This window comes from Nannobrachium achirus, assembly GCF_963921795.1.
Source record: "Nannobrachium achirus genome assembly, chromosome: 6".
NCBI classification, from domain to species: Eukaryota; Metazoa; Chordata; class Actinopteri; order Myctophiformes; family Myctophidae; genus Nannobrachium; species Nannobrachium achirus.
In genome coordinates this window covers 29,164,171-29,191,574 of record NC_137815.1, presented here as the reverse complement: position 1 = coordinate 29,191,574, position 27,404 = coordinate 29,164,171, and the positions used below count along the sequence as shown (strand labels likewise).

The 27,404-nt window shown below is 43.1% G+C and overlaps 1 protein-coding gene across 2 annotated transcripts in view; it reads left to right on the top strand.

Moving 5' to 3' along the window:
* The window catches only part of LOC308286545 (engulfment and cell motility protein 2), a 52,677-nt gene that overhangs the window by 19,507 nt on the left and 5,766 nt on the right, over positions 1-27,404 (top strand). For both annotated transcript variants that reach the window (XM_080727594.1, XM_080727593.1), the window contains exons 9-23: positions 3,616-3,715; positions 6,118-6,269; positions 9,667-9,745; positions 11,562-11,597; positions 12,412-12,462; positions 13,629-13,751; positions 15,526-15,645; positions 16,348-16,452; positions 18,380-18,488; positions 20,903-21,039; positions 23,004-23,167; positions 24,264-24,376; positions 25,148-25,255; positions 26,746-26,828; positions 27,278-27,355. In XM_080727594.1, coding sequence (XP_080583720.1) covers positions 3,616-3,715; positions 6,118-6,269; positions 9,667-9,745; positions 11,562-11,597; positions 12,412-12,462; positions 13,629-13,751; positions 15,526-15,645; positions 16,348-16,452; positions 18,380-18,488; positions 20,903-21,039; positions 23,004-23,167; positions 24,264-24,376; positions 25,148-25,255; positions 26,746-26,828; positions 27,278-27,355 — 1,558 coding nt within the window. The remainder of the gene's footprint in view (positions 1-3,615; positions 3,716-6,117; positions 6,270-9,666; positions 9,746-11,561; positions 11,598-12,411; positions 12,463-13,628; positions 13,752-15,525; positions 15,646-16,347; positions 16,453-18,379; positions 18,489-20,902; positions 21,040-23,003; positions 23,168-24,263; positions 24,377-25,147; positions 25,256-26,745; positions 26,829-27,277; positions 27,356-27,404) is intronic.

Below are 27,404 nucleotides of genomic sequence, written 5' to 3'. Positions count from 1 at the left end.
CAGAACGCGTCGCGATGCGATGTGTTGTGAGCTTGTAGATCTGCTCCTTTGAAAGCCAGACCCGCTGTGCTGTACAGAGAAGTATAACTCGGGCAGTCAGGCTGTGTCTCCTCTCCACTGTGGAGAGGCGACTTTTGGGAAGATGATTGCAATATTTTGGCTTATCGCCAAAGCTTAATTAATAGATATGGGGGTGCGGTAATTACCGCAGTACCGGCGGTAAATGGGAAGACGGTAATCGCGGTAACAAAATGTCCATACCGCCCCAGGCCTACTATGGAGTTAACATCTCAGCAGCCATAACCCACAGCGACGCTCTTCAAATATTTTAAAGCATCCTGCGCGATAGAATCACATTTACACTGCATCTAAAGACTCCACCTTTTGCACAAAAATCGCGCATTTTTACCCTAATGTTCCTAGCAGCTTCTCCTGAAGCTATTGTATTCGCACGATGTACACTTTGTAGAAAAGTAATGTGTGGGTTTGCTATGCAAATCTTTCCCCAGAGTGTCTCCTACGCAATTTTCGTCAGCAAAGTATCAGGTTACAGTTTGCTTCAGCAGTGACGGGCGCAGCAGCGAGAGCCTAGCTAGCCAAGAGCCTGTATCTTACAAGAAGTTGGCGGCCCTTCGGGCCACTCACATCTAGAGTTCGGCCCACTCACCTCTTCACAGCAACATACTGTCTGTCTGTGTGTGTGTGTGTGTGTGTGTGTGTGTGTGTGTGTGTGTGTGTGTGTGTGTGTGTGTGTGTGTAGGGGTGTGTGTGTGTGTGTGTGTGTGTGTTGCTAAAATGAAAACATTGAAATAATGAAAATAAAACATTGGCAGGCCTATTATAGTAACTAGAAGCAAGGGCGGCCCAGCGTCTAGTCGGCGACCTGGCCAACTCGGAGCAATGTAAATAGGGAATGAATGCCCCGCCCTTTAATGCAAACCCCATTATACCTGTTTTCATAGGACCCGTTTTGACCATCTGTCTGCCTGTGTCCATTTATGCCCATATATGGAGATATCTGTATCTGTCTGTCTGTCTGTCGGCGTCCATTTTATGTCCATATATGGAGATCACTGCAGTTATAGTTCTGGGTCCATTTTATGCCCATATATGGAGATATCTGTCTATCTGCGTCCATTTTATGCCCATATATGGAGTATCTGTCTGTGCCTCCAACTGTGTTGCAGACACAGTGCCGGTTCCCCCTTTAATGCAAACCTCATTATACCTGTTGTCATAGGACCCGTTTTGAACATCTGTTTGCCTGTCTGTATCTGTCTGTCTGCGTCCATTTTATGCCCATATATGGAGATCTTTGACCATCTGTTTGCCTCTGTCCATTTATGTCCATATATGGAGATATATGTATCTGTCTGTCTGCAATCCATTTTATGCCCATATATGGGGGCATTCATTTTATGCCCATATATGGAGAACGCGCGTGCCCGTGGGACGAACGGTTCTCGAGATACGCGGATTACTTACATACATACATACACACTCACAGAGATTTTTTGTTGACTCATGTGGCGTACGTGATGTCAGAGCCTTTTATGAAGTGATGTCACAATGAGTCAGAGCTTTCGCCGATTTCCTCCGGAACAGCCTGATGTCAACAATCAACCCCGCATAAGGAGATTCCGAACGTTGGAGATCTTTGACCATCTGTTTGCCTCTGTCCATTTATGTCCATATATGGAGATATATGTATCTGTCTGTCTGCAATCCATTTTATGCTTTATGCCCATATATGGAGAACGCGCGTGCCCGTGGGACGTAGATATATGTATCTGTCTGTCTGCAATCCATTTTATGCCCATATATGGGGGCATTCATTTTATGCCCATATATGGAGAACGCGCGTGCCCGTGGGACGAACGGTTCTCGAGATACGCGGTTACTTACATACATACATACACATTTTATGCCCATATATGGAGAACGCGCGTGCCCGTGGGACGTAGATATATGTATCTGTCTGTCTGCAATCCATTTTATGCCCATATATGGGGGCATTCATTTTATGCCCATATATGGAGAACGCGCGTGCCCGTGGGACGAACGGTTCTCGAGATACGCGGATTACTTACATACATACATACACACTCACAGAGATTTTTTGTTGACTCATGTGGCGTACGTGATGTCAGAGCCTTTTATGAAGTGATGTCACAATGAGTCAGAGCTTTCGCCGATTTCCTCCGGAACAGCCTGATGTCAACAATCAACCCTGCATAAGGAGATTCCGAACGTTTCGCGCCGGTTCGGGAGAACCGCGCGTCGGGTCGGGTCGAGACCCGGCACTGCACTCCGTGCCGCGGCGGGGAACGCGCGTGCCGAATCTGAAGCCGGTGGGACGAACGGTTCTCGAGATACGCGGATTACATACACGCAGACAGACACGCAGAGACTTCTCGCATTTATAGATAGATAATAATAACACAATTAGGCCAAAACTTTTTTTTTTTTCAAAAAAACTTTTTTTTTTCAAAAAACTTTTTTTTTTTCAAAAAACTTGTTTTTTAAAAAAACTTTTTTTTTCAAAAAACTTTTTTTTTCTCAAAAAAAATTTTTTTCTCAAAAAAAGAACTACCCATATTTGCCCTTTACAAATCCATTTGATTGCTGGTATACCGTGAGGGCCCGCGGAGGGGGCCCGAGCTCTAGATTTGAGGGCCCCCGAAGGGGGCCCGAAATTCTAGTTACTCTAATAGACCCCCAGGTGCAGGGGTGAGATGCCGTGGGCTCGGTTGGGCTCGGCGAGCCCAGACTTATTTAGCTGCATGCACGCGCGCCTCACATGCACGCACATGAATCATCACGTCACGAATTTAGAGGGGCACCACTTCTAAAATCCATATTACACCACTGCCCAGGTGTGGTTATAATATGCAAATATGTCTTCCCTGTATATCTTTGGTTTCTTCCTGAAAGCTGAAAGCTTTTGAAAAAAAATCTCACTACTGGTATAATTATAATCCCTGATGATTTGTTTGGGAAAAAAATCGCGGCACCCCGCTATTGTCATTCATTTCCCTATCCCCATTTGTTTTTGGAGCGGTGAAAGCGCTCCCAATAGACAGGTATGTCTGTGGGTGGGTGGGTGGCTATGTGGGTGGCTGGCTATGTCTGTAGCCTGGCAATACCTTGAGTGGCCACACACAACACACAAGTTAAAGGAGGGGCGCTGTTGTGCAGGCACACACACACACACACACACACACACACACGCACGCACGCACGCACACACACACACGCACACACGGTATAGCTGCTCAGATTCACCGCTCCACTTCGAACCGAGGTTTGATTTTTAAACTTTAACCCAATTTGACCAGAGGCCGATTCTTAAAAATGCCTTCTAAAACATTCCAAATGATTATTATTTTTTGTAAAGAAATGATGTTGCTATATGTATCGCAACAGCTAATGAGACACAGAGTTGTCTCCCGGATTGAAAGGTATAACAACGTATACATGGGTTAGGAGCACTTCCCAGATTTCTCTTCATATAATTACTAATCATTACTAATGGTCATTATAAGACCATCACTGTCACTCTATAGCTGCACAAAACAGTCTTCAAACAAACAGTTTTATGTTTGTCTCCGCTAGTTTTGGTGAGATGCTGGCCTTCACACTCACTGCCTTCCTGGAGCTGATGGACCATGGGATAGTATCCTGGGACCTTCTCTCTCTGTCCTTCATTAAACAGGTAAGGACAATGGGATAGTATCCTGGACCATGGGATAGTATCCTGGTACCTTCTCTCTCTGTCTTTCATTAAACAGGTACCAGCAACAGCAACAATCCACACTCACATGTTACCTTTTTTTTAAACATATTTTGGGGGCATTTCTGCCGTTATTTGATAGTTTTACAGTAGAGAGAGAGAGACATGGAGTAAAAGATCGTTGGGAGCGGGAAACATTGCGTCAGATTATTGCTGTGTAATATTTGTGTTCTCTTTGGAATGGATACTCATGACACAAACAATATAGGGTTGGCCAAATTCATGGTACAAATAAAGTAAAATAAAAACATCATTAAGTATAAGAACCTTTAGTATTGTTAAGTTTATGCATGGGTGCAGTTAGGGTTATCATCTGGGGACTACGTATTTAGTAGCTCGCACAGATGACCCATCTTTAGGAAGGTAATGCGAAGGTTCAAATGACTTAGCTGTAGCTGTAACTAACTAAAACGGAAAATACAGAACAGTCACTCTGACGTCATTACAAAGGGAAATTGTTCATTAAAACAAGAAAACAAAAGAAAAAGAGAATCTGGTGAAATGGCTAACAGTATCTTAAGTGTATTTTTATGTAAGTCATTATAAAAGGTTATTAAAGTTTTGAGATCTTCTCTGAATTCTCCGGCTGCATTCACTCATTCATTCTTTGGTGCTCTTATAATGACTCAACCTTCAGCCCTCCTTGCCTTGTCTTCCGGAACTGTGTGGGTTGTTTCTGTTGCCTAGCAACCCCATGTCTAATCTGGAGCAGCCTCAGTTTTATATGGTCTGTGACGACTAGTTCTGTCCTTCTCTCACTGTGTGTGTGTGTGTGTGTGTGTGTGTGTGTGTGTGTGTGTGTGTGTGTGTGTGTGTGTGTGTGTGTGTGTGTGTGTGTAGTTCAGTAGTTATCACGTCTCTCACTCGGTTCCTTCTGCTACTGTAAAACCTCAAGAATCATTATTAGCTGGCTCGATAATACCTCTGCCATTATATCTGCTTTTTTCTCTGGACAATGCAGATGTCCATCCATATAGTGTTGTCTGTTTCAACAGTGTTATAGACAGACAGACAGACAGACAGACAGACAGACAGACAGACAGACAGACAGACAGACAGACAGACAGACAGACAGACAGACAGACAGACAACATTCAGACATCCAAAATTGGATTCAAATCCTGGATTTATCTGAATTTCTTACATCATGGTCAGTGAAAAACAAAATGAAACTCATCCTCCACAACTCCCAGGTCACAAAGAATACACAAAAGCTGCTCCTCAGGAATGCCAGTTATATCTACCCACCTTACTACATCTATCTCTTTACTAATGTTCAAGGTGTTTATGGTCACAGTAGAGCTGGGAGCATTGTCATTGCAGGCAGTGGAATTGGATGTGAACCATGCTGTTGCTGTTCTTCCTGTACACAGTCGCGTCGCACCAAATTCTAGGCCCTGGCTACAAGGATTCACTGCGGGCCCCCCATCAATGTTCTTCATATAGGGGAAGCGGGTTTAACCCATTTAGACTGGGAGGAACGCGTTATTTTGTGCTTTAACCATTGAAAAATAGCAGATATACTTTATATCTGCGAGCTTGTAGATCTGCTATTTTTGAAAAATCGGGAAAATCTGTGCAAGTATTTGGCCACGGACTCCCATCTCAAAATACTTCGTTCCAGGCACCCCGCAGAAGCAAAATTTTAGTTCCAAATGTTCGCTTAAAAAAATGCATATATTCAAAGATTTGCACAAATGTTCACGACTTCTCAAAAATAGCAGATCTACAAGCTCGCAGCGTGGCACTCGGTGCCGCGCTGTGAGCTTGTAGATCTGCTATTTTTCAATAGCTAAAGTATAAGACGCCCCTGGCTGTTCTTCCTAACAGATTGCAGGCTATGTGAACTAGGGCATTCACGAATAGTGATTTTTAGTATTCGAATTATTCGACCTCAACGTATTCGAATAGTCGAATATTCGACAGGACTGGCCAAACTGTCAAAAATTAAGTAAGAGGCGAACATTGTGAAAATAGCCGATCTACATGCTCACAACGCCTCGCAACGCGAGGCGTTGTGAGCATGTAGATCTGCTATTTTCACAATATTTATCTGCGGAACCGAATCACATCAAATGTAATACCTACAATTCCAAGTGCTTGTCAGGGTGGGGGTCCCCAGTTCAAATATGTTTATTTTTGCGGGTCACGGCCTAAAAAGGTTTGAGAACCCCTGGTATAGAGCATTCTAAACAATACAAAATTTAAAATAAGCGAAAATTCAACAACTTCAAATAGTGACTTTGATATTCGAATATTCGAATATTTGGTGAATGCCCTAATGTGAACCAGTCTTGGTGTGTAATTCTGCTGTTCCTGTCCAGATTGCAGGCTACGTGAACCAGCCCATGGTGGACGTGTCCATCCTGCAGCGCTCCCTGGCCATCCTGGAGAGCATGGTGCTCAACAGCCACAGCCTCTACCACCGGGTGGCGCAGGAGATCACCGTGGGACAGCTCATCGGGCACCTGCAAGTGTGAGCACACACACATGCACAGGGATCGCAATGCATCCTGCATCCTGATGATGTCTGATTGGGTGGCTGAATGGAGGAGTTGTCCTATAGCAGGGGTCTTCAATGTTGTTGTTTTTTTTAAGCCCAAGGACCCCCTAGTGCAGGGGTTTTCAAAGTGGGTGACGGGGCACCCTGGGGTGCCGTGACGGCAGTCCAGGGCAGGGATATTTAGTATCATTTTAAACTTGTACAAACAAAGTACAAAGTTATTTTCAGTCAGTTCTAGCCAAAATGATCTACAAGCACAAGATCTACAATCTACAAGCACACAACGCCTCGCGGTGCGAGGCGTTGTGTGCGTGTAGATCGGCTGTTTTCACTAGTTTAGTACATTTTATAGATGATAAATACAAAACGAACGGTTTTGGACATACAAGGCTTCCACCCGACAACGACGATATGCTATAAATATAAGGTGCTGGGAGTGAAAATTATAATGTAGGGGTGCCTCGGATTAAAAATAATATTCATGGAGTGCCCTGAGACAAAGAAGTTTGGGAACCCCTGCCCTAGCTGAGAGAGAGATGAAGCAGTGACAAGCACTTGGAATTGTAGGAGTTGGCATTACATTTAGTTTGACTCGATCTATTCCATTGTGAGAATAGCCGATCTACATGCTCACAATGTCCCGCGTTGCGAGGCGGTGTGAGCATGTAGATCTGCTATTTTCACAATTTCTATTTGACCAGAGGTACTAAAAAGGTCTTTAAAGTCCTTAAATTGTCACTTTAGAAAAGTGCAGATACCCTCTATACACTTAAACTGTATGTCTGTTTACTGTTGAGTGAGAAAACAATGTTGCACATTAAGCTAATCATCTGGGGACCCCCCCAAATAATTTGGGGACCCCCCTGAGGGCCCCTACCCACAGGTTGAGAACCACCGATGTAGCTTGATAACGTTGGTGGTAGTGTGAAGGGTGTGGGTGTCAGGATGTTTAGAAATCTCCACTATTTGACTGTATTCACACTGCAGAGATGTTGGCTCTTACACCATAACCTCCAACCTTTAGTAACCTAAGCTTTGGTATGAAGTGAGAGAAAATTGGCTGCCACGCAAATATGTTCTGTTGACTTCCAGCCAAGACTACTTTCTGAAGTCAACAGCGGAGATAAATCATTTAAATTCTTATTTTTGTTATCCGTGTGATATAGGGGTGGGCGATATGGTGATAATTATCGTTCAGACGATACAATGTCTCCACGATATGCCTTTTCAGAGGTATCGTATATATGGTGATACAATTGATGGAGCCTTGTAAAAAATCCTGTTTAATCGTTAATACAGAGATTCATTGCAGAATTTAATTTAAACCTGCATTTTGGTCTAAATCAGTAGTTCTAAAACTTTAAAATGTCAAGGTCTCCACTTAACTCTGACAGTAGTCTGTCAGAGTTACATACTTGTAAAGTTCAATTTAGACCTCCCAAAAGGAACCCAGAGAGTCTTGTTTTTGTCAAGCAACTTGAAAAATAACCATAAAAACCAATGTGAAAAAGAATTGTGATAAAATCGTGTATCGTGACACAGCTTGGAAACCCATCTCTCTCCCCATTTCCTGTCAGTCTACTGTCCTATCAAATAAAGGCATTAAAAGCCCAAAAACAATATCAAGTTACTCTGCCCTGAGTAGTCGTAGTATTGAACAGTATCCACATATAATACATATTTATACTCTAGTCTACAGTATATGGGTCCTCACTAATGCTCTCTAAAGAATGGTACATTTCTGTCCACAGACTCTTGTCTCACAGGCGGGCTGTGGATGAGCTCGAAAAGTACCTGCCAATGACATCATTGGCGGGGATTTCCGCCAACTAGAATTTTCTTTGCCACGCCAATCTTCCAGGAAAAGACCGGCTGTATTTTCCATTTGCTGGAAACTCTTTCAGATTAAGTCATCGACAGGTGGATTTTCAAGCTATCCACACAGCTCACCTCTGAGACACACAGCGAGCAGGCAGTTTTTCTAATTCTACTCCACTACATATCAGAGGCAAATATTGTACTTTCAATCCACTGCAACTGTTTGAAAACTTTAGTTACTAGTTACTTTGTAGATTTTGATTATTATCACAAAACCACTACAGACCTATACGTAATTCAGCAATTTGAAAATAGCCGATCTACAAGCTCACAACACATCGCAAACTGTAGTGACTGTGAGCATTATTAGTAAGGTCCATCCATATACAGTTGAGTAGTATGGAGGCAAGGTTTAAAAAAGGTAACCCCTAACCACTCGTACTTTAAAATGTGATGCCTATGCTTCTAACCATCTACTACTCATGAGCCCAGAGCGATTAGCCTATAGACAGCAGTGTTTCTGTAGTGACTGTGAGCATTAGTAAGGTCCATATACAGTGTATAGACGGCAACATTAAAGTAATGACTGTTTTTTGATTGGCTGAAGAATTTATTAGAAGGTTGTATAGGAAAAGGTACAGCTTCATGACAGTACAAATCACCTGTACAAGGTCAACTAAAAGGTGATCTTAGTAAGCTTTACGGCTTATTTACACAGGAACCACTTTATGTGTCTCATATAACATTGAAAGACATACGGAGAGAACACTGTACTGTGCATAGGATATCATCAGTAACAAAAGGGGAAAAGCATTCAAAAAGGAAAAGAAAAAGAAAAGAAAAGGGAGATATTTACAGTGGAAAAGGGGAGGCGAGTCTATTACAAGTTTGGAGTAGCAGCCGTTGGTAGGTGACTTTTCAGACAATAAGAAGGAGGTTAGAGATTTACACTCCTTTAGGGCTTGCGGTAAGGCGTTCCACATGTTAGTGCAGGGGTCTTTAACCGGGGGTCCGGGACCCCTAGGGGGTCCTCAGAGTTGCTACAGGGGGTCCTCCAAATCTTTGTGTGATAGAAGCTTTTTTTTCTCCATTTTTATGTTAACCACTTGAACCCTAGCATCCATATTCTGAGAACTTTAGCCAAAAATAGCAGATCTACAAGCTCACAACGCCTCACGCTGCGAGGCGCTGTGAGCTTGTAGATTGGCTATTTTCGGTGAAGAGGTTTTGTGTAGAGGGGAAAAAGAGCAGACTAAGTACAGAGTGAAAGGTCAAGTTTATTACGTATTGACGGTTCAATTGGTTAAAGATCTGAAAACACAAATTTACATGAACCCAAAATACACTGATGATTGTGCTGTCAAACAATGAAACTATATGGAATCTATGGGTTGTAGGGGGTCCCTGCTTCATTTCTCTCTCAACTAAGGGGTCCTTGGCCTGAAAACGTTGAAGACCCCTGTGTTAGTGGTATAGCAGGAGAACGGATTTGAGTCAAATCTACAGTGGAGCACGATGCTTCTAACCCTCTGCTACTCATGTGAACCTTCAGGTCCAACCAGGAGATCCAGACGTACGCCATCGCCCTCATCAACGCCCTCTTCCTGAAAGCTCCAGAAGACCGACGGCAGGTCAGTGTCCACCTCTGAAAGAACTCTGTGACACATAGGAAAGACAACCCTAGACTAGAATGAGATGGAAGAACCAACCCATTTAGAACGGGTACACATTATTGTGTATCATTATTTTATGCTTTAACTATTGAAAAATAGCAGATATACAAGCTCATAGCGCGAATCGTGAAAATTAGAATTTTGACCCGATTCTATATAACCTGACTGCGCCAGATGGTGGCAGCAGTGCGTATGCCTGGCTGCATACCGCTCTGCTTACCATCTGGGATTGCTCAAGCAGACCCGATGTAAGGGGCGGGCCATTTCTTCAAATTCTTTAGCAGGTGATTTGAAAATACATATATTCAAAGATTTGCACATATTTTCACTTTTTTCGACTTTTTCAAAAATAGCAGATCTACAAGCTCGCAGCGCGGCACTCGGTGCCGCGTTGTGCGCTTGTATATATCTGCTATTTTTCTCTGGTTAAAGCATTCAATAACTCTAGGCCTAAAGGGGTTAAGACCTGAGGCCGATTCTACAAACACGCCTTCTAAATCCTAACCTAAGTTTTCTGAAAAAAACAAACAAACGAATAAAATAGTTAAAATAGCCAATCTACAAGCGCACAACGCCTTGAAAATCAAACAAATCACTGTATTTTGTAACATGCTCAGCACTCGGCAGTAATGTCAAGTGTAGTGTGAGTTAGTGGGCTAAAACATGCCAGGCCACCCGCATGGTCATTTAAAGGATCATGTATCTGTGTGTCTGCAATTTTTTTAGTTAATTGCTTCACTTTTATCTTTCATTTCCTCCATAGTCATTAACATTAATCTCAAGTCTAGTGTGAGTTAGTTAGTTTGTGAGCTAAAACATGCTTTTAAACAATCAAATGTGTCAAAAACACATGGGGGAGTGCGTGTTTATGTTTAGCTTGTGTGCGTAACTGACCATTGTCATCACTTAATCATCTCACGTGTGCTTCCACTGTGGCTCACTAATGTATTTGGTCATAATATACTGATCCAAAACAATCACGTGTGGCTGTCTAACCCAATTGAGTCTCCACCGCGGTGCGATCCCCGCTGATCCAAGAAGCACCATACACACTTTTAAGAAGTTTTAAAAAGAAAAAATGTTAATCTCCTGTGAGCACCCGGTTGGCCTCTGTGTTTTTTCTCTGCAAACGCCAGTCATCTACTTTGATCCTATATGAGGCTAACATTGTAAAAATAGCCGATCTACATGCTCACAACGCCTCGCGTTGCGTGGCGTTGTGAGCATGTAGATCTGCTATTTTCACAATATTTATCTGCGGAACCGAGTCACATTAAATGTAATACCTACAATTCCAAGTGCTTGTCAGGGTGGGGGTCCCCAGTTCAAATATGTTTATTTTGGGGGTCACAGCCTAAAAAGGTTTGAGAACCCCTGGTATAGAGCATTAACAAATTCATCCACCAGTGGCATTGACAACTCATTCTTATGACTTCCTATCTAGCCAAGCTTTATAAACTATATATTGTTTAAAGAGGAAATAATAAAAAAAAGAAGCGAATATTCGACTTCGGTGAACAACGTCGAATAGTGACTTTGATATGCGAATATTCTAATATTTGGTGAATGCCCTACTCTGAAGGGAGGGAGGGAGGGAGGGAAGGGAGAGGGAGCTGGTATAGTAGGGACGTCGTCACGTCCTCACTCCGCATGCTGTGATGTTGTACCGTATGCTGTATCTCTCTCATTGGTCCATGTTGTGCACTCTTTTTTTTGTTTCCATTTACTGTTCCACCCACACGCCCTCCTCCCTCCCCTGACCCCTGACCCCTAGGAGGAGTGTACTAACCCCCTGGACCGCCAGCTCACTGTGAGTACCCCTCATCATCTCACGCCATCATCCCCTCTTCAGTCCCTTTTGGTTTCCTCCTCTCCTTATTTCTGTGTCATATGATATAGATGAAACTATGTGTTATATGCAGCTGAAGATCCATGTCGTTTTGATACAAACGTGATTAAAAATAGGCTACTTCATGTGGAATGGTTATTGTGAGAAAAATAAGATACCGGTGAAAGATGATATAAAAAATAACTATTGTTTAACGAATATATAAACAAATATATCGTCGTTGTCGGGTGAAAACCTTGTATGTCCAAAACCGTTGGCTTTGTATTCATCATTTTAAAAATGATTTAAACTAGTGAAAACAGCCGATCTACAAGCACACAACGCCTCGTGGCGCGAGGCGTTGTGTGCTTGTAGATCTGCTGTTTTCACTACTTTTGTGCGACGGCCTTGTATGATGAAGCAGGGCTTTACTTGCGAAAGAACGTACAAATTTGAAACTTGGAGATACAAGGTTTCCACCCGACAACGACGATATATATAAATGTTATTTTAACCAATCCGTATAGTAGACATTTACTGTCAGATCAGTTGCATTAGGCTCATAAGCACAACATCTCCTCTTCTGTCTCGGATGAGCGGGAGATGTTTGGTCTTCCGTGATAGCAGGAGACCCAGAGTTGAATCATAAAACCTAAAAGATTGCTGCTTTAAAAGGTCTCATGGAATCAGAGTTGGCGGCAGAAGTCTGCTGCTATGCACAGTGTCAATGGTAGTGAAGCATATTGTTCACACAGGGCTGTGTGTTAGATCTGTGTGTGCTTGTTTTGCCCTGCAGGAGATGGCGAGCACGTTGGCTCAGAAACACCTGCGATCCATCATCCTTAATGTGAGTCTCAAGTACCTTTATGTACCTGGTTGTTTTTTTGTTTTTTTTAAATAATTTTTATCACCCATTTTCACCCAGTGCCAATTGCCTATGTAATCCTGGGCTCTGCTCTCCCTCTGCCGCGCCTGGGGAGACAACGGACTGACCTCATGCTTCCCTCTATGCATGAGGAGTCCAAGTTGCTTCTTTTCACCTGACTGTGGGGATTTCCCCGGTTTGGACGTAGCGCGTGGAAGGAACACGTTATTCCAACCAGTTCCTTTCCCCTCCATCAGGCGCCCCTTCTGGCAAGGGGGAGGCATTATTGAGACCAGGATTACTGCATGTTTTTGTGAGGGTATCAACCCTAGGAGACACGAGGAGAACATGCAAACTCCACACAGAAAGGCACCTATGTGCCTGGTTGTTATAACACAATGTACATTAACTAGAAAGATGCAATGGGAAATTGCAAGTGTGGTTGCCGTGGCGCGAGTCACACTTGCAAATGAATTTCGTCTTACCATTTGAATTTTCCCCATTCAAGATCAAAGGGGGAAAATGAATTCACTAATAAATTAATGGCCATATATGGTCATACTGTGTCATTGCTGTATATTGTAGGTTGTTATTAGACAATGTAATAATGTTAATGTGAGTGTCAAGTCCTGTGTGTCGTAGTTGTTATTACACAGACATCCATTTTACTGGGGCGGAACATTTGCCCAAAAAATACGCGACGCGTTGTGATCTTGTAGTCATCAATTTTTTGGCAAAAAGATTTGGTAGAGTGAAAGAAAGTATCAAGTATGTCATTTCCAGGTCCGTTGACCAATTATAGAGGGTTTAAAATGATACCGGATATGTAGCCTCGGAAACCCAGACTTACCGGATATGCAGCTCAGCAAATAAAAGGTGAATTGATCCCTGTGCACGACGGAGGATGATTTCACCATAAATTTTAATCTCCACGATACGATTATCGTGAGTGTTTTTTTTATCTCGAAGAGAAAACATTAAAAAATAAAATAAGCGAATATTCGACTTCGGTGAACAACGTCGAATAGTGACTTTGATATTCGAATATTCAAATATTTGGTGAATGCCCTAGACCCACACATAATGCTACAGTAAATTCTTGCGGTAACAGGTGGATAAGGGGTGAAATACTGCTTTATCTCTTCCAGCATATCATCAGAGGGAACCGGCCAATCAAAGCAGAGATGGCTCATCAGCTGTACGTGCTGCAGGTGTTGACCTTTAACCTCCTGGAGGAGCGTATGATGACCAAGATGGACCCCAACGACCAGGTAATAAAACTATAGATCTGTTATTATAAAACTATACATCTGTTCTTCTAATATATAATATGATGACCAAGATGCATCCCAACGACCAGGTATTAAACTATACATTCGTGTTTCTATCATATGGCTGCTGATGGCTGTGTTAATTTTGACAGCAAATGTTGATTTAGTTTTAGTCATATTTTTGTCATCTGAAATGTTTTAGTTATAGTCAACTAAACGCCATAAGATTTTAGTCGACTATCTACAGTACATTTGATTTTGTCCACAAACATTTGATTTTGGCGGTTATGGGCGTCGTAATGTCTGATTTTACACTTGGTTGCGTTCTGAAAATAGACGATCCACAAGTTCACGATGCGTCACAGCGAGACACGTTGTGAGCTTGAAGATCTGCTGTTTTCTATTGCCAGTCATCATGCCATGAGATCAGCCAAGCAGATTCAGTGTTCTCTTTATAATTCACACCTTTATAGACTTTTACTACCTGATTGCAGACTGGTTGTATTTGTAGTTCTTATCTTTTTTATGGTCTTTTACTATGTTTCTCGCACTGTTTTTGATCCTTTTATGCCCTTTTTATTGTTTTCTCTCACAATCTCCCTTTTGATTTTTATCTTCAATGCTGTGCAAAGCACTTTGTGAGATAACCTGATGAAGGTCTAATAGACTGAAACGTTGTTATATAAACCATAAAACCTTTTTTCTTCTTGCATTTGAAGACAGTCTCGTGCGGGAGGTTTTTCTTTCAGTGCCTTGTTTAATCTTCTCCTACGCACCTGTCGCCTTTGTAGTTGGTGTGCAAAAGACTTAAAAAAAGTGCCGCACAAAAACAATGCTGTGACTTTAAACCATTAAAGGATTAGCCTGGGGTTCCAGACCGCAACACCACCCCCTGGTGGTGTGTGAAAGAGGTGGCAGCGCCAGGCTGTGGGCAGTTCAGAAACCTGTCTGCCAGTGACACCATCGATGGGGAATCCAAGCTGATAGAAAACTGCAGGCTTTCTATTCATGAAAAGTTACTATGCTATAATGGATGCCATTGTTCTCGTGATAAAAAAATATATCTGCCTAACGATGATGTCACTGGCAGACAGGTTTCTGAGCAGCTCTCCTAAGAGACACAGACGGAGTAGATTTGGGGCTATTTTATCGACCAATTATTTGAAGATAGGTTGAAAAGTGGCGAGGTCGTCCTTTAAGACTTGAGGCCGATTCTACAAATGTTCTAAACCAGGGGTCTTCAACAGGGGTCTGGGACCCCTAGGGGGTCCTCAGAGTTTCTGCAGGGGGGCCCCCCAAATCCTTGTGTGATAGGATAATTATTTTAAATGAACAATTGAACTTCAATTGAACTTCAGCCAAAAATAGCAGATCTACAAGCTCTCAACGCCTCGAGCTGCGAGGCGTTGAGAGCTTGTAGATCGGCTATTTTTGGCAAATAGGTTTGGTGTATAGGTAAAAAAGAGCAGACCAAGTACAGAGTGAAAGGTCAAGTTCACTAAGTATCGACGATTTACGATTTTAAGTGGTTAAGTGTCAAACAAGTCAATGAATCTATCTATGAAATCGATGAGAATTTCCATCACACACAATATGTAGAGGGGGTCCCTGCTTTATCTCTCTATCTGCTAAGGGGTCTTTGGCCTGAAAACGTTGAAGACCCCTGTTCTAAACAGTTTTCTGAGAAAGACCCCAGTAAAACTCAGGTTATGTTCCATTCTGTAAATGTCTTTACATCCCACACCACTGTACTGTTGTTCTCTGTGGTCTCCAGGCTCAGAGAGACATCATCTTTGAACTGCGGAGGATCGCCTTCGATGGAGAGAACGACCCCAGCGGTACGGAGAAGAGGAAGGCCCTGTACACCAAGGACTACAAGATGCTGGGCTTCACCGTGAGTGATGAGCACAGATACATGCAGAGGTGTCACAAGGGGGGGGGGGGGGGGGGGGGGGGAGTGGGACTGAGTTACTAGGGCCCAAGGTGGAGGGGCCTTAGTTATCTTATACTCTAGCTATTGAAAAATAGCAGATATACAAGCTCACAGCGTGGCACAGAGTGCCGCGCTGCGAGCTTGTAGAGCTGCTATTTTTGAAAAGTCGTGAGAATGTGTGCAAAAATTTTTAAGCGAACATTTGTAACTCAAATTTAGCTTCTGGAACTAAATATTTTGAGATGGTGGTCCGTGGCCAATTACATATAATTTACCAATACATATAATTAACCAACTGGGACATAACAGGGTCCTTGACATGAAAAAGTTTGAGCTGACCTAAAAACATTACACTCTCCGAGTTAAATTAACATTGATTTTACAATAAAAGTTTGAGTCCCAGAGATAGAAATGCCATTAAATGGGGGTCCGTAGCCTAATGCATGTCAAACTGGGGATCCTTGAAATGAAAATGGTTGAGAATTACTGCTAGGGTAAAAATATTCTCTGTTCTCTCGGTTCTCTGCCACATCTTTTCAAATAGAGGTCCATGGGCTAGTAAGTGTCAATTTGCGGGTCCTTGACATAAAGAAATATATAAAATATAATAATTGAAAACCACTGGTTTTAAAGGCTTTTTCTTTGTGTGTTTATGGTATGCAGAACCATGTGAACCCTGCCATGGACTTCACCCAGACCCCTCCAGGCATGTTGGCTCTGGACAACATGCTGTACCTGGCCAAGCTCCACCAGGACACCTACATCAGGGTCAGTCTGTCTGTCTGTCTGTCTGTCTGTCCACCAGGACACCTACATCAGGGTCAGTCTGTCTGTCTGTCTGTCTGTCTGTCTGTCTGTCTGTCTGTCTGTCTGTCTGTCTGTCCCCTGGGCCCTCAGGGGCCTCATTTGGATCATCAGTGGATTGACAACTGCCACCCCCCTAGTGTTCAAATTTAACCTCAAATTCAGTTAATTTAAGCTTATTGTCCTCAAATCGGATTTCATCACAATCGATTCACCTCTAGGCTGAGGAACAGCTTTTTCCCACAGGCCACCAGACTTTTAAATGCAAAGTGAGAAATGTGCAATAACTCTTTGCACTCTGCACTATACACTTTATTGGACTGATATTATTGCCATGTGTTTGTTTATTAAGTCCTTTTACGGAAGGTCTTTTTTTTAATATATGCTTTTATTATCATGTTTTTATTGTATTGGAGCTTCTGAGCGTAAGATTTCCACATGTATGTACCCAGTGCATCTAAGTGACAAATAAAGTGAATCTGGAATCCATAACACTTTTTACAATTTAGACAAGCCTTTTTATTATTAACTAATTAACCACTTTCAACATGGCATCCCCCTCTATTTTGGGAATGTCGTTCCAGGCCAACCTTTTAAAACATTCATTTTTTTGCCTCCAAACAAATAGTGAAAATAGTCATTTGGAATTGCTTGGCGACATGTTGAGAGCTTGTAGATCCACTGTTATTGCTATTTTAGAAATGGGGCTATGGTGACTTACTTTTGCCGCCCCCTATGTCTTTCTGAAATCACGCCTCAGTCTGGAGCCTCAGGGCACAGATACGTTTGTCACCCATTTAGGCCTAGAATTATTGAATGCTTTAGCTATTGAAAAATAGCAGATATACAAGCTCACGGTGCCGCGCTGCAAGCTTGTAGATCTGCTATTTTTGAAAAAGTCGTGAAAATGTGTGCAAAAAATATATATATATTTTTAAAGCAAACATTTGTAACTCAAATTTTGCTTCTGGGTGGTCCCTGGAACTAAATATTTTGAGATGGGGGTCCGCAGCCAAATACATATCATTTTGGGGGTCCTTCACATGAAAAGGTCTGAGAACCACTGACATAGTAGTCTCTCAAGAACAGACAAACTGAGCTCCATTTAACCCATTTAGTGCTCCAGAAATGAACGGGTTAACATGTCCAGCGTGCCTCCCGCAGGCTGCATCCACGAACGTTGTCTTATTTTGAAGGCCAGAAGTCCATAGCGTAAACACTTCCGGTTTGACGTCATGACGTCATTCACCGGAAGCGATCGTCATCAACATGCGGTTGTGTAATGGCCGATCGATGCCTTTCAACATGTGTTTTATTAGCGAGAATCTAATGCCATCCTTGGCTTTAAAAGTGTTGTTTCGAGATAATGGACATTAAAGATGAGATTCCCCGTCGGCCTCCATGTTAAGGGATTACTATTTTGTGCACGTGCATCCGTGATGATGATGAATCAGCGAGTCCAATCGTGCCAATCGTTTCCAACGAACCCTCGGGTAAGAACGCCAGCGTTACTCTATATACTGTACTTTTCGCGAGTATACTCGGGATCGGCACTCTAAATACTTGAGTATTTTTCACGAGTATACTCGGGATCGGCTAGAAATGAGTTAAGTGAAAAGGACCTTTTCTTTGACGATGGCTGGCCAGACTGCTGACATAGAAACATTGTTTTTTCAAAAAACCTTAGAAGGACTCAAAAGACACTTATAGAATCGGGTCAAAATTCTAATTTTCACAATTTTTCAAAAATTGCAGATCTACATGCTCGCAGTGCCGCGCTGTGAGCTTGTATATCTGCTATTTTTCAATAGTTAAAGCATAAAATAATGATACACAATAATGTGTACCGGTTCTAAAGGGGTTAACATTGTGTCATACTTTCACACCACAGATCGTGCTGGAGAACAGCAGCCGCGAGGACAAGCACGAGTGTCCCTTTGGCCGGTGTGCCATCGAGCTCACCCGCATGCTGTGTGAGATACTGCAAGTGGGAGAGTTGCGTAAGTAACTACATAGATAGATACTGTAGTAGATGCCTTTAGTACATTTACTTAAGTACTGTACTTAAGTACAATTTGGTGTATTTATTAAGCGTGTGCCAAAAATCGATTCACTCAACTATCGCGATTTTTAAAATCGATTTAAAAGTTCAGATTATTATTATTTTTTTTAAAGTTATTTTAACTCTTTCAATGCCACCTTTTCACCACTAGAGGGCGCCCAATGGCCATAAAATCCTACATAGACAAGCGCTGGTATATGCACAAGCCGTGCGCAGCCATGACTCGCCTGAACACTTTCCTTTGTGCATGTACAGGAACAGGATGAAGTTAGCTTGAAGTTAGCTATTGGCTACCAAGCATTTTAGAAGCCCTATTTTCGGCGATTTAGCCATGATTAAACCTTGCACACCTCATGGATATGCATGGAACAGAGAAAATGAGCTCTAAAGATCCTGGATTGCATTGGAGTGGATGGTAAATATCGCCGGCGCGACGCTCTCGCGGGCCGTGTAAACAGATGACGGCCGGCCGTAAAAAAAAAAAAAAAATAGTTCGGGATCGGCACCCTGATAAGGACAAATAAAGCCGAACTAGTTCGGGATTGGCACAGTAAGAGTTAAATTAAATTAAATTAACAGTAAAATAAACATACATACAAACCACTTCAGCCCTATTTTATACATAAGCTATTTGAAAATAGCCGATCTACAAGCTCAAAACGTGTCGCATCACGACACTTTGTGAGCTTGTAGATCTACTGTTCTCAGACAGAGTGAGAAGTCATAATAGGAACTTTTGACCGCAGGATGTTTCTCTGAAACGAGGTACCGTAGCACAAAATCACCGTGCTTCTGGAACTGTCAGGGAGGAGACAGCAGCACTCGCGACAAAATGATGTAAGCACTGGAAATGTGCCGGAAATATACTAATTTATGTATTTTACAGATCATAAATGGTGGTTGCTTTGCAATATATATCCTCAGGCGTTAGCACCCTGCACAGCATTGATTTTTAAGCTTTCCGTCCATATAGACAAACGCTGTAATGACAACTGAGCTACAACAGATTACTAAAATGAATTTTACACAGTATGACTTAAATGTACAGAAACGGCGACAACACAGGAACACCACATTCCGTGAGATGTTTATTACCAGTAAGGAGGACTAGGAGTGATAGAAAGTGTGTTCTGATGTCATTGTTTTTGTATACATTAAGCTGTTAAGCTTATCATGAATGATGGTTTCATTCTTTTGCCAGTACTTGGTTGTCTGTGAGGTGCAAGAGAAAGTGTTTCATTAAAAAAAGATTGTTTTACAATGCCCTGATTACAAATACAACACTGCTGCAGTTTAGGTGCAGACAATGAGGTACAAGTGCAGCATGGGAGGAGCAGACGGCATTGTGAAATGAGGAGAGCATCAAAGATACTGCCACAACTTGGCAAACGCCACACAATTAAGCTCTGCCAGGAGAAACTATAATGAACATCATTATTATAAGAGAATCAAAGACTTCTGTAAGCACCGTGGCTCAGACAGACGGACGGACGGACGGACGGACGGACGGACGGACGGACGGACGAGGTTCAACCAAAATGGATACTGTTGTTCATAGCTGAAGTGGGTCCTTGAGGAGGTCCCCAGCAAAATGAACAATTTCACTTCATTAGACCTATTTTATACTTTCTATTACCAGATACCAGTATCTGGGATACAATCTGGGATACAATCCCTTTAATGCCTATATATGGAGATCCCTAGCAGAATCCCTTTTATGCCCATGGAGATCCCTGCTCTGAGTATCTGACATCACTGTAATGTCACCTGTTTATGCCCTGTTAATGCCCTGTCTTCATCCATATATGGGCATTCCCATATGAAGTCGTGTTAGATATGGGCTTAATATTGATGACATCAGGGATCTCCATTGGGCATTGAGTGGTTCCCATGACATCACAACATACAATCCCTTTTATGCCCATACATGGAGATCCCTGTCTGAACCAGCCACACCACTGTGATGTCACCTGTTTATGCCCATATATGGAGATCCCTGCTCTGATCTGACATACCTGTGATGTCACAGTGATGTGTCAGGGGAACCACAGTGTCAGGCGTTATCCCATGGGACCCAGGTATCTCCATATATGGGTAACTGGTGCAATATACATCACTGGTCAGATGGCCAAGACATGGCGCGACCTCGCCCTTTAGGGAGAGGTCTCTTGTCACCCTGAGGCGTCTTACTAGTTTATTTAGAAATAACAAAAGCTCTTTATGTGTTTCTGCACTTTGTTAATATTATTGTCCGCTCGTGTCTGTGGCAATTGTTTTATTTTTTTTACCAAAATGTCCACCACGAGACATCATGGCGATGACCCCTGCTTCAAATGTCTTCTTTCCTTAAAGCTAACGAAGGCTGCAACGACTACCACCCCATGTTCTTCACCCACGACCGCGCCTGGGAGGAGTTCTTCTGTGTGTGCATCCAGCTGCTCAACAAGACATGGAAGGAGATGAGGGCCACGGCAGAGGACTTCAACAAGGTCAGAGATAGAGACGGGATTTATTATGGCTCTTTGAAATTCCTTTCAAATCTGTTCCTTTCAAAGAGCCGTTCAAAAGACTGGCTCATTTTTGCAACCGTAGGTCGCACTTTACTATCAAAACCACCACAAAGTGTAACTCCGTCCCTCCGTCTGTCTGTCAGTCTGTCTGTCACACCTCACACGTCACACTTTTTCCCTGCTTATATCTCCGCAACCGTTGCCCCGATCCATGCCAAATTTTGCACACACGTTCCTTGGCTGCCAAACTACAACCTCCAAGGACCCCCAGAGCTCCAGGGACCCCCAGGTCCCTGGGGGACCCCCAGATGTAAAAAATGACCAAATGCGCAAACATGACCAAATGACCACCCCAACGGGGCTGCTCACGGGGAATTCCCGGGGACCACCGACTCCTGGTGCTCCAGAACGGATGCAAAAGTGGTGGCGCCCCCAGTGGAGGACCCCCTACACTGCAGCTCACATAAAATGCCGTAACTCCGGCTAGGAGCGACCGGGACAGCCGGGGCCGGTACCTATTCGTCCGCCTTGCCGGCGCGGAGACCCCACCCCTCATTTCTCACATGGCCCTCTTCTAGCGCCACCATGAGGCCGATTCTTGCAAAACACATTTTTGGACACTGCTCCTACAATTTTCGCCCTAAAATCACGCAAATCGGTACACAGTATGTCTACACTCATCCCATCAACATGAATCTGTCCCATATAGCGCCACCTCCAGGCCGATTTTTAAAAACACATTTTTGGACACTGCTCCTACAGATTTTGCCCTAAAATCACGAAAATCACTACACAGTATGTCTACACTCATGTCATCAACATGGATCAGGAAGATTTTGGCAAAACACAGTTTTGCCCTATTTGTGGAGATAAGTGACCTACGGTCGCTTATCTCCCGATTAGGGAGCCTTACTGGTAGTTACTACTGTAGTTACTTTGTAGATTTTGATTATAATTACAAATATTTTTACAAGCTCTGTTTGACTTGGTATCTGTCTGTATAAACCATAGAGTATATATAAAATAGAGAGCGGACGAGCCCCGCCCCCACTATCATTTCAATGCAAGTGCTCAGTGGCGTTTTGAAGCAACGGCTACGTGCTAGCATGTAGCTAATCCAGGTGCATTCTGGGGAATGGCTCCACTACGCAGTGGAGCCAAACGTCACGAATGACGTCACGAACGACGTCGACGTCCATTGAACCCTATTGTAGACCCCAGCGCCGCGCTCTTATGCTCGTGCATGTATGTTTCACCCCGCCTGAAATTCCAGCTTTGGCCAGTAGGGCGGCTGCTTCAATATTTACAAGCCGTTCTGGGGGCTTGGTATAAACTCAGGTGATGCAGGTGGTCCGGGAGCAGATAACCAGGGCTCTGTTTGACTTGGTATCTCTGTCTGTATAACAGGGTTCCCCAATAGGCGGCCCACGGGCCATTTGCGGCCCGCGGGGGGCTACTGTCTGGCCAGTAATAATGGTGGTATAAGAGCAGCAACAACACTAGTATATCGTCATTGTTGGGTGGAAACCTCGTATCTCAAAAGTTGTACGTTTTTTCACAAAGTAAAGCCCTGCTTCATCATACGAGGCCGTCGCACAAAAGTAGTGAAAACAGCAGATCTACAAGCACACAACGCCTCGCACTGCGAGGCGTTGTGTGCTTGTAGATCGGCTGTTTTCACTAGTTTAAATAGTTTTTAAAATGATAAATGCAAAACGAACGGTTTTGGACATACAAGATTTTCACCCGACAACAACGATATCTGAACTGTCACTGGAGTAGTGGGAACACCACCGTCGCCCCCTTCAATGCTGTGGCCCTCGGCTTGGTACCTTAGACATAATTCGGCCCTTGGGGAAAACTAATCGGGGAACCCTGCTCTATAAACTCAGGTGATGCAGGTGGTGCTCTGTTTGACTTGGTATCTGTCTGTATAAACTCAGGTGATGCAGGTGGTGCGGGAGCAGATCACCAGGGCTCTGGCCATGAAGCCGTCCTCTCTGGACCAGCTGAAGAGTAAACTGCGTGGCCTCAGCTACGCCGAGATCCTCCGCCTGCGTCAGTCAGAGAGAATGAGTCAGGATGACTTCCAGTCTCCGCCTATCATGTCAGTTTATTGTGACTAAACCTGTTGTTGTGCTCTGCTGTCTTATCTGTAAGACTGTATATATGTATAAACTGCATAGTCCTCAAGCTTTGATATAGTACAAATATTAGTTGTTCTCCTAGAATATACATACTTGAGCCAGACCGATATGTATACAGTATATTGGCTTGGCTGACAAGATCGATCGTTATTTGACTGTCAAATAACAAAATCCGTATTGGCAGTTGCGTTGCAGTTATGCAGCTGATGTGTCCCAATATTTTACCACTTTCAACCTGGTGTCCCTAATCTGGGCATGTCTTTATCAGAGAAGTAATGTTTAAAAATAGCAGATCCATACATGCTTGTGTATCTAGAACTTTTTACATTTCTAGTTTTGAAAAACTTTGTTAGAATTGATTTAGCGCTTTCTGACAAAATATCCATCAAAACATTGGTAATCGGTGGCCTATAGGCCTAGACTCTCAGGCATTGGGAGCTTTTAGAATATATCTTACCTAAACCTCATCACTTTTTCATACTTCCCTTGTGTTTGTGACAGCCAGGCACGTGCACACATAGGCATGAAAGGGGGCTTGAGTCCCTGCCCTTTTACCCGTCTGTAAAAAGTGCCCTCTCCAGACCATGACTGCAGTTTTTCGCTATGGTTGAAAGAAATGTAAATGCCCCTCTTTCCATGCCATACCTGAAGGCAGCATTCAAGAGAATTGCCTTTTCCAAACTCTCCTGAACTTGAATGCAGCATCTTATGTTGAAAGAATTGCCCTCTCTGTGTAGAAATCCACGCTGTATGCCACATTGCCTTTTTTTATGCTTAGTTTAGTGTGGTATCAAGTACTGGAAATAGCAGACCTCCAAGCTCACAACGCATCGCAGCGTTATTTTCACCGAAAGGCCCTTTTAGATATTTCAGCCCCTGCCTCTCTAACATTCTCTGCACGTCCCTGGTGACAGCGTCACTACTGTCACAGTTTAAGCGTCATTACTGTCACAGTTTGACACTGTTTGACGCAGAACAGCGTATATAGCGGTGTGGATGTGTTTGGTGGTGACTCACTCACGTTGACGTGGGTTACTGGGTTTGTGTGTGCTGCAGTGAGCTGCGGGAGAGGATCCAGCCAGAGATCCTGGAGCTGATCAAACAACAACGCCTCAACAGGCTGTGTGAGGGAAGCTGCTTCCGCAAGCTGGGCAACCGCCGGAGGCAAGGTATATTAACCCTCAGCACACACACACACACACACACACACACACACACACACACACACACACACACACACACACACACAAACACAGTGGTGTAAAGCAGTGGTTCTCAACCAGTGGGTCGGGACCCCCCAAATTATTTTGGGGGGTCCCCCGATGATTAACTTAATCTGCAACATTGTTCTTTCCCTCAACAGTAAACAAACCAACGTAAGGTTTTCTAAAGTGACAATTTAAGGTCTTTTTAATACCTCTAAAATGACAATTAAACATTGGCCAAATTGTCAAATATTAGAGGCCGAAATTGTGAAAATAGCCGATCTACGTGAGCATGTAGATCGGCTATTTTCACAATAGAACCGTGTTATACAAAATGTAATGCCTCAACCCTTAGTGCTCGTCAGGGTGGGGGGGTCCCCAGATAAAATATGATTATTTTGGGGGTCGCGGCCTGAAAAGGTTTAGAACCACTGGTGTAAAGTAACTAAGTGCATTTACTTAAGTACTGTACTTACTGTAAGTACAATTTTGAGGTAACTTTACTTGAGTATGTCCAATTTCCAATACTTTTACTTCTACTCTACGCTACATCTCCACTACAATTATTTGAAAACTTTAGTCACTAGTTACTTTGCAGATATAAATGATAATATTACAAAACACAAATGAACCATTTTAGCCCTATTTTATACCGAGGCTATTTGAAAATTGACGATCTACTAAATTGATTAAAGGATGTTCTCTCTCTCTCCCTCTCTCTCTCTCTCTCTACAGAGAAGTTCTGGTTCTGTCGGCTGTCTCTGAACCACAAGGTGCTTCACTACGGGGACCTGGATGAGTCTCCACAGGGGGAAGTGCCTTTTGAGCTGCTCAGTGACAAGAGTGAGTCACCCTTACCCCCCCGGCTCCACTGGGCGCGTCGCGTCAGCGTCACCGCTGGGAACGCTCCAGTTTTAACAGCGACGATATATGTAATGAGATGTTCATTTGTGTCAAACTGACACAGACCTCCGAAAGCTTATTTCCATGGTCGTGCGCGCGCGTGCGTGCACATGTCCGTCAGTGACCAGAGTGTAATCCTGTGTTGAGCTCCTCAGTGACAAGAGACATGTGACAGGTTTAGTCCATGACTATGACTCATGGTACAGTATTCTTGACATTACTGAGAGGACCATTTTATCAAAAGTGAAACCGAGGTTTGATGCAGTGTTAATGTTTTGTCGACTAAAACTGTCCCGCTGGAGCTTGTAGATCTGCTATTTTCTCTAGTTTGGGTCCCAAGCAAACATCTGATTTCTCTTTTGGGTCTTGAGCTTAAAAGTTTGGGAACCACCACTCTGAGGCAACGCGGACACTTTCTGTGTGTAAATGGGCGGACCCGGAGAATCTCTCCGGGAGTCTCGGCCAATAGCATGTGTTTTCCTCCCCCCACCCCGCTCTGCTCCTCTCCTCCTCCCCCTCCCCATAGCAGAGAACACTGCTGCATCATGACGTCAACTCTGATTGGTTAGGGAAATTTTACACTTCCTCCAACAGTGTTTTTAACGCGATCACCCAGGCTTCTTTTTCTTCCGATCGCCAAAAGAAGCCTGGGTTTCCGAGGATAGGGAACCACTGATCTATACTGTCTCTTAACCAAATGAACCAACGTTCAATGAAAATAGCTGATCTACCAGCTTACACAACATGTCGCAACGAGACACATTGCAAACTTGTAGATCGGCTATTTTTGGCAAAGAGATTCGGTGAAAACCTCATTATGTCCAAAACTGTTACTTTTCAGGATTCAAATTCTTGAACTTGTGGATCTAAGACTTTGGAGGATTTTATGTGTGATGCTGTAGTATGATCATGTGGTCTTATTAACAAAATGAAAAAACACAAAGCGTTAGAATTATGAAGATAGGAGGCAGTGACGATAGAGTCCTGGGGATACCCGGTCACCAAAGTATAGAGTACTGACTTAGTTAAAGGACAACTTTTACTTTTATAAAAGGGTCCATATTTTACATTGTAATTAGAGATGAGTGTTGCATACAAGCATGTATACAAGTGGCTAAATATTTTTTACACAATAAGCCCATTCCCAAGATGCACTGCAATCTCTCATGGGCAGATGTGACTTATGGGGGCTAGTAGAGTTACTGTAAGAAATATTATTATATGATATTGTGTCTAAAAATACATATTCAGACACTTGTACGCATGCCCCCACCCACTGAAATCAAAATCGCTAAAATTGCTAACACGATAGAAAGCAGTAAATGAAAACATTTCTATCTAAAATATTCGTAAAAAGTTGTTGTCTAAGATTAAAATAACTGTTTAAAATTTTGTTTTTATTGTTTTTTTTTCTGGTCTTGTCCCTCCAGTTCCTGTGTCAGACATCAAGTCTGTGGTGACGGGGAAAGACTGCCCTCATATGAAGGAGAAAAGTGCTCTGAAACAAAACAAGGTTTGTGTAGTCTTGACGTTATTGGAACAGACGCACGTTATTAGCGTTCGTTCTTACTCTGAGTTACTAGGGCCAAGGTGGAGGGGCCTTAATTATTCTATACTTTAGCTATACTTTAGCTATTGAAAAATAGCAGATATACAAGCTCACTGCGAGCTTGTAGATCTGCCATTTTTGAAAAGTCGTGAAAATGTGTGCAAATCTTTGAATATGTGTATTTTTTAAGCGAACATTTGTAACTCAAATGTTGCTTCTGGGTGGTCCCTGGAACTAAATATTTAGAAACAAAATAATGCGTTCCCAGTCTAAATGGGTTAAAACCCCTCCTCCCATGAAGAACATTCATTGGGGGCCCGCAGTGAATCCTTGTACCCAGGGCCCAGAATTTGGTGCGACACCCCTAGGTATGATATTGATGTTTGTGAACTCATTTGTGTTCTTTTTTCCAGGAGGTGCAGGAGCTCGCCTTTTCCGTCCTCTACGATCCTGACGAGACGCTCAATTTTGTGGCTCCCAACAAATATGAGGTAAACTACTGTACCCCATCTGAACCACCTGAAAACAACCTATTTAATG